The sequence below is a fragment of the Mytilus edulis genome, chromosome 2 (assembly GCF_963676685.1).
Source record: "Mytilus edulis chromosome 2, xbMytEdul2.2, whole genome shotgun sequence".
NCBI classification, from domain to species: Eukaryota; Metazoa; Mollusca; class Bivalvia; order Mytilida; family Mytilidae; genus Mytilus; species Mytilus edulis.
In genome coordinates this window covers 47,900,237-47,912,266 of record NC_092345.1, presented here as the reverse complement: position 1 = coordinate 47,912,266, position 12,030 = coordinate 47,900,237, and the positions used below count along the sequence as shown (strand labels likewise).

At 32.3% G+C, this 12,030-nt stretch overlaps 1 protein-coding gene across 1 annotated transcript in view; it reads left to right on the top strand.

Annotated features, from left to right (window-relative positions):
- Nucleotides 1-6,286, top strand: part of LOC139512309 (O-acyltransferase like protein-like) — a 29,593-nt gene extending 23,307 nt beyond the window's left edge. Inside the window, exons 12-15 of the mRNA XM_071299818.1 lie at nucleotides 1,194-1,314; nucleotides 2,958-3,147; nucleotides 4,502-4,644; nucleotides 6,110-6,286. Coding sequence (XP_071155919.1) covers nucleotides 1,194-1,314; nucleotides 2,958-3,147; nucleotides 4,502-4,644; nucleotides 6,110-6,232 — 577 coding nt within the window. The 3' untranslated portion in view covers nucleotides 6,233-6,286. The remainder of the gene's footprint in view (nucleotides 1-1,193; nucleotides 1,315-2,957; nucleotides 3,148-4,501; nucleotides 4,645-6,109) is intronic.
- Nucleotides 6,287-12,030: the final 5,744 nt, after the last annotated feature.

Genomic DNA, 12,030 nt, shown 5'->3' with positions numbered 1-12,030 from the left:
AAAGTCTACTGTGAATGCATTGTTCATCCCTGGTCTACATATCTTAAGTTCAAATGTTATAATTAGGTGCATTTATCTTTATAAATGGTATAAAGAACAGTCAAGATGTCTATTAACATTAACGGTACCAATTTTTCTGCACCAGATGCGCATTTCGACAAATAATGTCTCTTCAGTGATGCTCGAAGCCAAAATATGTAAAATCCATAGCTTATATAAAAGACGAAGAGCTAAAACCCAAACGTTTCAAAAAGTATAGCCAAAACCGTGAAAGGAATCAGAGCTTTGCATGAGGGAGATACATTCTAAAGTAGTAACACAAGAACTCCAATTTTAAACTTAATTTGCAGTTTTGATCTGAACAGCTTTAAAAGAAAGATGAACAATAAATTATTTTCAATCTTTAATTCTTTTTTCAAACTTAACCACTACAGTTGATTTAGTACTGATTTAACCGCATAATGGATTATTTGAAAACCATACTGCACATAATTGGACCGACTACAAAACAAATCATTAAACAGTACTGAATTTACTACAAAAATTATCTGAAAAATTATTAAGCTTTTAACGAGACTAAACTTTTTAGATTCATTTTTTAAATGGCTGTTTAGATCAAAGTTCATTTATTAGTGTAACATTTTAATAATTCATTACACTGCGAATTGGTACTGTTGATAAATACCATACAAGATATCAAAGGAATAATTCAACTTATAATTTGACAACAAACTAACCATGTCATATAAATACTAACAACATCGAAAAAGGAAGACCTAGCAATACGAGCCCCACTAAAACGGAGCATTAAACTCGTGATGACTTTGTAAAATTCGTAGGGAAGATTTCAACACAGAAAAGATCTGCAAAGGATACCAAATGAAATTCAAACGCATAAGTCGTAAATAAACTGACAACGTCATAGCTAAAATTAAAAGAACAAATAAACAACAATACACAAAACACAACAGAGAACACGAAACACTGCTCATATACTGATTACACGAACCCCATCAAAAACTGATGATGAACTCATATACCCCAAAATGCTAAATGTAGTTTGCTCCATATGTGTCAACTGTCATGTTGCTCTGTTAATTCTTGGTTTAAAAGTGGTTTTTTTAACTGACTAAATTTCTGTCGTTATACAAATAAGCAATCAATACTTACCGACTCAATGTTTACTTCATCAGTGGAGGTGACTATTTTGATGCTTATTATCAAATGCCATACTGTCGAATTGGACCATACCTGGTTGGAATGTACACAGGCTATATTCTTTACACAACGAAATGCAAATGTAAAATAAACAAGGTAAGACAAATTGATAATATAAACAATTAAGATTTCATTTAAACCACAACATCAATACTTCTACCATTGAATAAAATATTTTAGGGAATGAAAAAAGGGATTTTCAGGATATGCTTATACGGAAATATTCAAATCATGTTGATTATATCAAGGCACAAAACAAATGATTATGATGTGTTCTTATAATATCGATTAGTCCACGAACATACTGTTCTCGTTCCTTCCTGAGTTTGTTTGTTTCCTAGATTTGTCCATTACTAATAGATCTACGACGCTTGAATATCGGTTAATTAATGTCGCCCACTTTTTCTGGGTACAGATTTCGAACGGCGAAGTCTAACCTCACATAAACTCAACATTAAAAATAGAATCAGTCAGAGCAATGTCTACTTTGAATTATATGTGTTTAATTGTTTACAAAGAAGAACCAATCAATACTGAAATAAAACAAAGTACTCGTTGCGAGTTTATGCAGTAAAATCACGTTAACTGCATGTATACAACGAATAAACAAGACCATTTCAAAAGTTAATCTGAAGTAAACTTGTTACTATACTATATATAAAAATATTAATTTTCGCGAACCATTTAGGTCACGGAAATTCCAAAATATGGCATCAGTAAGGAGAGTTGTACAAACAATGTAAATACACAGAACCCCATCCAAACTTGCTTTAACTAATAGTATTCATCTTTTTCTATTTTATATGTACTAACAACATTCCATTTTTCTATAATTTCGATTAAAAAATTCCAAAATCTGAGTTAAAACAGGTCGAATGCCCCAAATAAACGTTGTCTGATTGGTTGAAGTACTGTGGCGTCGATGATAAGCATAGAAAGCCTCGATGTAAAGCACAAGCCTCGATGTAAAGCACACGCTTCACAGGAATAAGGAGAGTTTTACAAATAATGTGAATACACAGATCCTCCATCCTATTTATGTTTTGCTGAAAATGTTGTTGTTTAATAATAAACTTTTTATTAACATTTACATGGGGGATGTTCCTATTTTTAAACAGTTTCAACGCGCATCGTTTGTTTTAAATAGCATTAACGATACCTAGTATTACTGCACCAGATGCACATTACTACAATAATTAGTACCACAAATATGTTATTCGAAAATTAACATGATTAATGTACGTCACCATAGTGATGCTTGAGACATCAAGATTGCTATTTATGTAAATGAAAACAGAGATAAACCAAGGTCAATGGCCTTTTTATATCAACAGAAAACATATGTAGAATTTAGAATGGAAATGTGGAATATGTGAAAGAGACAACAACGGGTCTTTATTGCGAATTTCATAATTTTTTCAGTTTTTTTTTTTTGGTTCAAATTGTTAAAGAGAACAACATTTTTATTGTAATAAAGTGACTTCATTGTGATTAAACAAAGATAAGTATATTTTCCAAATAAATAAAAACAAATCGACTTGTGAACGTTTTGAACAATCACTTGATATATTTAACTTGTCGAATTGGGTATCTAGTGCAGTTACATTGGTGCCTTTTAATGTTATTTCATAAAACTATAAGACATGGACTATGTGTAGAGTTTTATCAATCATCAATCATCAATAATTATATAGCTGCACTGAACTAATCTATAATGTATACTGCATTCTATGTTTCAGTTTGTAAATATAACTATATGGGCGGTGTTTGCTGCGTCAGCTTTAGCTGTACTTTATGGTATATATGACGACGTAACTGGCACACATCAGTTATCCACAGGTGTAGCCGCACTGTACAATGTCTTACACAAAACAGTGTGGGGTGCTGCCGTCTGTTGGGTCATATTTGCATGTGCTACTGGAAATGGAGGTAATTTCTAGGTATATGTTAACACCATTACTGTGTCAATGATAAGTAACAGTACATGTAATAAATTAAAGCAGTGGAATTGTCAAAAGTAAAATAACAAAAATACCGAACTCCGTAAAAAGTAAAATAACAAAAATATTTACCAATGGATTATTCAAAGCCTTATATAAAACACAACTAGATGTTCCAATTGTCTGTAGAGGAAATATATATTTTTTTAATAAATTTGGAAATATCTGCTACAGATACCTTTTTCATTTTAAAAAGTTACTGTTTATGCCTCAATTTCATAAATATATGACAAAGTTGTTGATGTTCTCAAAAAGCGATGAAACACAGAAGTAATCTGAATATTATTATATGAGTTTTCAACCCGTTATGGGCTTGCATCTTTAAAAGAAACAACGGATAGCTGCTCAATTACTCTGAAGAAAATAAGTTGTTCCTTTTATGTACGCAAACGACATGCTGGTTGTAAGAGTCGATAAAATTACAAGTTATTAATTTAATTTTGGATGTAACGCATCTTCTGATTGGCTGACGTTGTTTGGTTTATCATCTCATAGACAACATTTTGTCATGTGACCGTGACGTCATCAACGTTTTTCATGGTTTACTCCGGTTTAAAATGGAATTTAGAATCTATAATACTAAAATTACGAGGTCCAATTTGTCAGCCGTCATCGGGTAAAAACGACAAAACAAAGAATTCAACTCTATATATAGCTAATATAGGACAATGGTGTAGATTAAAAATTACACCACTCCAGACCCTTTTGTTTTCCATGTAATTAATATTGCCAATAATTAACAAGTTCCGGGTCGAATCCGATACCAATACAAATAATATATTCACCTGATACCTATTACCTTATCTGTACGTTCTGCATTTGACAGGCGCACCACCAAACTGTGTATTTAGGATTTTGCTACATACACGGGTCATAATCAAAGGGTACGTTCCGCATTTGACAGGCGCACCACCAAATGGTGTATTTAGGATTTTGCTATATACACGGGTCATAATAAACTTTAATTCAGTTACGGACAAGCGATATCACGGGTGTGTACTTGTTAAATTATAAGAAATTACTGTAATATTGTTTCCGTCTATTCGAAATCACAAAAATAATATGGTGCACACTTTGAAAATCAACACAGTTTAGCTTCAAACAATTTTAACAAGGAATCAAAACACGACACAAAATTTTAACTGTACACTTAATCTTCAAGATATTTATATATTTAGCCAAAAACTTCAAATTATACAATATCTTTTGTAAAATCATATTACTCAGAATCCTTATTTAGAAGATAATTAGATACGATTCATCAATGCATTTCTTTATTTCAGGTTTCGTAAATACTATTTTGTCCTGGAAGGGATTTATACCTTTGTCAAGACTAACGTACTGTGCCTACCTGATTCATCCACTTGTTATGTATTTTTACTACCAATCACGAAAACAATTATTGTTTTGGGATGATCATGAAGTGGTAAGGAGTAAAATAAAAAAAAATACTGAACTCCCAGGAAAATTCAAAAAGGAAAGTCCTCGATTCAATCAAATGGCAAAATCATCAAAAGCTGATAGTTTCAAACAAGATATTCAATTTCAATAGCTATTACTGATGCATCATTTTCTTTTAAAGTCAACGCTAATGTTATATATTCAAAGCACTTTTTATTATATGTCGTCGTTAAGTATAAATTAAAAAAGGATGCGGTGAATATGTTAAAGAGTAAAGTAAAACCAAAATGACATAAAACTAAGAGACAACAAGGAGTTCAATATATGCGGTCTTTGACAATATACACGTGTCTTTACAATTATAACTATATGAAAGTCCTTAAAAAATTTATGTTCTTAAAGACACGCCATCAACTCAACAAATTTATATTATCAAAGACATGCCATCACTCACCAAATTTGTGACTATGTCCTGTGACTTTTTGTCCTGTGACTTTCTGTCCGTTTATCGATCACAGACACGCATTGGTATTATCGAATAAAGGCAATAGTACTTTATCGCTGTTTAATAGTCATTACCGGAACAACAGAAACACTGAACTGCAACAAAAAACAACTCCACCAACTCAATTAATTGAAATTATCAAACTCGCTGACGCCGACAACTACATACAACATAGAAACAAAAATATATACAACTACTGGCAAGTTTCTTTATTTTTGACTGGTATTTGCACATGAACATATGATTTGATTTAAAATTTGGTGTTTTAACGCCACTATTAAGCACCGCATTTAGGCTATTTCGTGGCGGCCAGTTTTTATTGGTGGAGGAAGCTGTAGTGTACGGTGAAAAACACCGACCTTCGATAGGAGAAACGGAAAGTCCTTACGCAAATGGCAAAATCAAAAGCTCAAACACATCAAACGAAAGAATAGCTGTCATATTCATGACTAGGTACAGGCATTTTCTAATGTAGAAAATGGTGGAGTAAAACCTGGTTTAATAGAAAGCTAAACTTCTCACTTGTATGTCAGTCGTATAAAATGCCATTATATTGACAATCATGTGCGAAAAAAACAAACAGGCCATAATACGTAAAAATGTCAAAATATAAAGAGAAACAACAGTCAACAGTATACAAGTTATTAAAACTAAGATCTGTATCCATGTTGTAGCATATATATATCTTAGCTTATTGTTTTCAAATTCATTGATATATCAGAACACTTAGGCGATTATTAAGAGTGCACAAACGCATAATTATTGTATTTTAGTTCACGGCCATTGCAAAAACTAAGAACGATGCATTTGAAAGGTTAATTATATAAATGTATATAGAAGAGGATTTGGTATGAATGCAAATGAGATAATTCTCCATCCAAGTCACAATTTGTAAAAGTAAACCATTTTGGTCAAAGTAGGTTATATAATAAATGTTTACATATGTGATACAATCAATTATGTTTGTTTTTCTTTTATTTCTTAGATATACGAATTTTTGGCACATCTTGGGATGGCTTATGCTGTTGCATTTGTGGCCTCACTGGTATTTGAATCACCAATGATGGGATTGGAGAAGGTGGTGTTTGGGAAAGACAAAAAGAAATAAGAACTTTGAAAATAAATATGATATCATCTTGTTTATAAAATGTTTATGAAGTAGTGTTAGTATACGCTGGATGTTTTTTCTTCTTCTTCTATGATAATGATTACTCAATACCTGTGCGTAACGTGGGTGCTGGTAATGTGTATTTACAATAAAAGATCAAAGATAAAATAAAAAAAAAAAAAAAAAAAAACACGGTGCATGCTGTACAGTCGGTGCAGGATAAACATTTTTTACTTTTCAAGCGAGTCTGGATCGAAAGGCGGGTTTCGTTTCAATGCTTCTCAATTAACTAGTAGTTGCATTTCTCCATGTGTTGTTATATGTTGAGCACTATATTATTCTCAATTCATTTACATTTTTTTTTTTTAATTTCCCCAATTATTATCTATTCGTTGAACCCACATAAACGCTGTAATATGTCTACACTGGCGAAACGTTTTACTACATAAATTGTGTGAGAACGCAGAAGCTTGGGAGTCTACGTCATAAGAAAAATTATATTCAAGAAACGTTCGGTATAGTGCAATAGTGGTTTTAATTTCTTATGTGTTGTTTGAAATTAAAATTCTTAAACATTCTTATTACAAAAATGTAATCAATCATCGTTTGCCTTCAGGTTCGAATCCATCATTTTATGAGTCTTCTAAAGAAATATCAGTAAAAAGAAGCTGGCATTCACTTTTTACTTCACTTTCCGTTATCTGAATGATATGCTAAAATAATACGAAGTTTGGTTACTATGTTGACAGCATTTTCAATTTGGATCAGTTCTTACCTGTTTTAATAGTCCATCAGCTAGTTCTCAAAAGCGCGCTAGTTAAGGAGTTTGTGTTACACCCCAGGGTACCGCAATTTTTTTTGATAGAATTCAACTTCATTATTTTATTGATAAAATACAAGGTGTTAGACTAAAAAAAAAGTGTCCAAAAGAGGATTAAAAACGTCCCTTCCAATGGTCCCCTCATTTAGCAATCACGACTAAGTAATTTGTAATTAAATTTTTTAATATAAAGCGATTAAAAAAAATAAAGTGTAGGTTTAAACAACAAAAAGAGATACAAAACTTATCATATTATATGTAACTCGGAAGATTTTTTGTTTAAAATGAAATGTTTTTTACATTACAAACAATCCGATTTTTTGGGTTCAAATTAAGGCATATTTTCACCTTTCATAAAGAAATTCGTTATACAATTACCCGTTTTAGCTCATTAAACTTGAAAATCAATTAATTATGCAATGTTTAAATCATTTGCAGTATTTATATATCGTCTAAAATATGAATTATTTAATAAAATATATGTACGTGCAAATACTCGTGAAATACCGGAAATCATCAAATTACCGTCTTTGATTCAGTATACAACATGTACAATGTATTCACACATAAGCATTATCAATTTGCAACTGAAAACAAAGATTTAATTGTCGATTTATGATGGTTTTGTGAGACAAATTATTTTATAAATTGAATGTGTAACGAAATATTTATTAAAAAAATACAAATTAAGGTGATTTTGTTTGCGTTCAGAAAAGGTGCACTCTATCGAACTAAATAAAGGTGTGCTTGATAACATTTTGTGTTGTAGCTTTGAAGTGATTCACTTAAGATAGTTTAGTCATTCAATCGACAAACAACGCTTTGAACGAACGTCAAATAGTCAGTTGTTGGGTTTCGCAATACTTTTTACTCTCTACGGTTTCTTAGAGAAACAGAAAAAATGGCTTTGTTGGTTTCAGTTTAAATAAAGATTCTGATAAACGTTGGTTGCTAAATGCATATGAAAGAGCTTCAATATCATTAAAATGTTGAGACTTGGTAGGAATGGTTAACCCTGAAACATTCGCCCAAAAAGAACTCGGAAAAACTCAAATGAAGCGAGACGAATCTGATGTTTTGAAATTGTTTCAGACACTGCAGAGCTAGCTAATTCCATTATAACATCTGAGCAGTATCATGGCTTGTTCTCGGGTTCTGTTGCTTCTTCGGAATTAATGTGCGACCTTCTTAACGCGTATGGAAAGGGAAAATGTGCTTCAGAATTTTCATTACGGAACGGCTTATTTAAAAGTCAACCGATATCTTCAAAACACTTAAAAGAAAATCATTGCTTACATTTTAAAAAATGGAAATAAAAGGCAAGCAGTTAATGGCTGATAAGAACAACAAAAAAATTGAGAGCAGATGAAAAAAACTCGCCTGCTTGTCATAGCCCAAACAAGATAGTTGGTTATGCGATAGGTTCTCCAGTTTGATATAGGTCCTCTTCCAATGTCTCTTGGAAACTTTGATTGTACACATGTAATGAAAAATTAAAACCTGTCCTAAGTGGTCTTTTAGAAAAGGCTCATTCCTTAGGAAAGCATGTGGATATTTGATGACATGGCAGTTTTCCAACAATTACTAGGATACCACGCACTTTTTTCGATTTGGCAATTGTTATTTTAAAAACCATCCTTTTAGTTTCAAAAAGTGGTTCCGCATTGATTTTGTCACTGAATAGTATCGCACAATATTCATAACGAAATTAGAACGGCAGGTCCTTGGGAGGGAAAATCATTACGATAAGTTCTAAACCATCAGTCACAATCGTGTTCTTGGGGATGGACGAAATTTTTGTTAGTTGGGGGAAACAAAGTTGCTTTTGTTGAATTCTTTTGTTTTAAAAGAGTAAAGAATCCTATAGATTTACACTTGAATGTATTGATTTATTTGTATCACATGGAAGTATGTGCCACAACATATATGTTGAAAATGAAATAGCGTAAAATGGTTTTAGCTTATAATCAAACAGGAAGAAGCCGATAAAAAAAATGTTTCTTAATAAAATGCAAAAACATGCAGCTGACAAAGGTTTCGACTCCATTGTTATAAAACCTTCTGACACTGTTGTGGAAGTATTGGCTTACTATTTTCACAGTTGCATATCAATTCTAAAAGTGTAAGTCTGACATACACATCCTCCAAATGTAGATTATTAAATGTGCAATCAATGTGTGCAAACTTGGTGAGAATTTTTGTAGAAACCTGCCAGGATTTCGCGCCAATACAGGTTGTGATTCAGTAAGTGTTTTGTCTGGTAAAGAAAAAAAGCAAAGCATTCGGCTTTTTGACACGTAATGTTGAGTTTTCAGAAGGTCTATTCCATCTTGGTGAAACCTTGGAAGAGGTTGGCGAAGAGTTGTCAAAACACTCGAGAGGTTTTCGTGTTCTATATATGGCTACGAAATTAAAAATATCGATAAATAAAGATCAGAACGTTTTGAAATGCAAAAGATGCAATGTTAAAGCACATTAAACAAGCCAACTTTCAGACGAAGATTTGGAAATCTGCTCTTAAACACAACACTGGTCTGTTGCCAAACAACTATGATTGGATTGTTTAGAGCGCTATGATCAGTATCAATTTGCTAGACCAACCACCAGCGTTTGATGCTTTGGTAATTTTGATGTGCTGTACATGTAAAGCTGGTTGTGCCAAAAAAAGATGTTCATGTGTTCAAAAAGGTTTATCCTGAACAGATAGCTGTATGTTAATGCTTGAAAGCTTGTAGATATAAGCATTATCAAATCGTTGATATTGCTAACGATGACGACAGTGATGATGGAAAAGATGATAATTCAGTAGATGCAGGTGACCTAACTGATGATGATTCTGTGGATTGACCTTCTGTGTGACCTTAAAATGTGGTGATGCGGTTGTTAAATTAAAACAAAAACAAAAGAAAGTTAGAAACCCTTACAGTTTTGTTTGTTTTAATATGTGAGTTAATTCATGAATGTGATGTTTAAATTTGTGACAGAATAGTGCATTTCTGGTTGCTTATGTTTGTGTTTGTCGTTGATTCTCGTTGTTTTTGTTTCTTATCTTTATTTTTTTCTCAACAGCCTTTATATACTTTATGCTATATGTTTCAATGTGAAACAATATACCATTTTATCAAGAAAATTAGTACGTATGCTTCTTTTCATTCAAAATCATGACTTTTGGAAATTGACTCTCCCCCTTTTTTTCTTGGTCCTCTACGATTTAAAAAGTAATTAAAAATTAGCCTGCGTTTTAATAAGATATGATATGTTCCATTTAATAAAAAGTAAAGTACTGAATACTTGGTTATTTTTACATTTTTCTGTAATAGTGTGCAAAACAATTTTTTTGATATACCCTGAAATAAGTCCCCTTTTAACCCCTTTTGGACACTTTTTCAAAAGTCTAACACCTCTTAAAATATTCTTCAGATATTACTCTTCAAATTTATACAAAAATATTGCGGTACCCTGGGGTGTAACACAGAACTGAATTTTTGCCATACCAGCTGATGGACTATAATTGATCTTAATAGATAACTTTCAAGTTCGTTTCAAATCCGTCAAAAACTTTGGTTTTAGTTAACGTCAGTCGTGCGTTTAGGGGCGTCGTCACTTCCGTTCATTTGTTGAACGAATGGTGGAAAAAATTATTAGCTATATTGCACGAATTAATCGGCAAATTAAATTCTTATAATTGATATTCAGCACTGCTATCATAAGAGAATTGTGATCAGGTAGACTACGAACAAATAATTATTATTTCTAGTTTATCCAGCACAATAACGATCACTAAGACGCTTGATGAATGTTGATAGTGCAGGGATACAGGCGATCCCCTAAGACGCGCATAATTGACGAGGTTTTTTTTCGGTGATAGACAAACTCGAAAGTGTTCTTTTAAAATGTGTCAGAACAAATTAGCACCTGCGGAACAGTCTGTAAAAGGAGCGGTTCTAGCTTGATATAGATTTGGAGTACAATTACAACTGTCATATTTCTTACTTGCAATTGGTACAGACATTTTCCAATGTAGAAAATGGTGGATTGAGCGTGGTTTTATAGCTAGCTAAACCTCTCACTTGTATGACAGTCACATCAAAGACCATTATATTGATAACGTTTCGTAAACAAAACAAACAGACACAATAGGTTGAAATGTCAAAAATAAGGGTACAGCAGTCAACATTGTGTTATAGTCTTAATCACTAAAAAAAGCAACACAGAAGAAAAAGGCATACATCAAATTTAACAACCTAATTTATTGCTCTTTTAATATATGATTTTGTTTATCTAGATGTTAATACACCCATAAAGGATTGAAATATTTTAAGTCCTGTTAACGTATCCTTACCCTGACAGGCACATGATTAAATTTGCATTAACTCTGACGTAGAATCGCGCGTTTGTTGTCACACAGGTAGTTGATAAAATAACTGAGTCGTTTAAAGTATGAACAAATATAGTCTATAAAAAAGTAAAATCACAAAAATACTGAACTTAGAGGAAAATCTAATCGGAAAGTCCATAAAAGAATAATAGTTCTTTTATACATATCCTCTGCAGAATCTTAATTAGAAGTTTTCCTTGTCCTTCTTGTCTCTCCGCTATAGGCGTATTGTGAATTTCTTTAAAAAAAAAAAAAAAGAGCCACATCATTATTAATCAAATAAACACAAACGGGGATATATATATATAAACAAAGCATTAACAAATATGAAAGACACGATAACAAAAAAGATCATAGAACAATAGCACAATGGCGGTATGTGTAAGTACAGTGTGTCTGTCATAAAATTGAGAATGGAAATGGGGAATATGTCGAGGAAACAACAACCCGAGCAAAGAGCAGATAACAACGGAATTAAAGCCACCAATATGGGTCTTCAACTCAGCGAGAAAATCGCTCTCCCGGTGGTTGGCCTCAGCTGGCCCCTAAATAAACATGTGTATTTATTTTATAAATTAGACCGTTAGTTTTCTCAAGGAT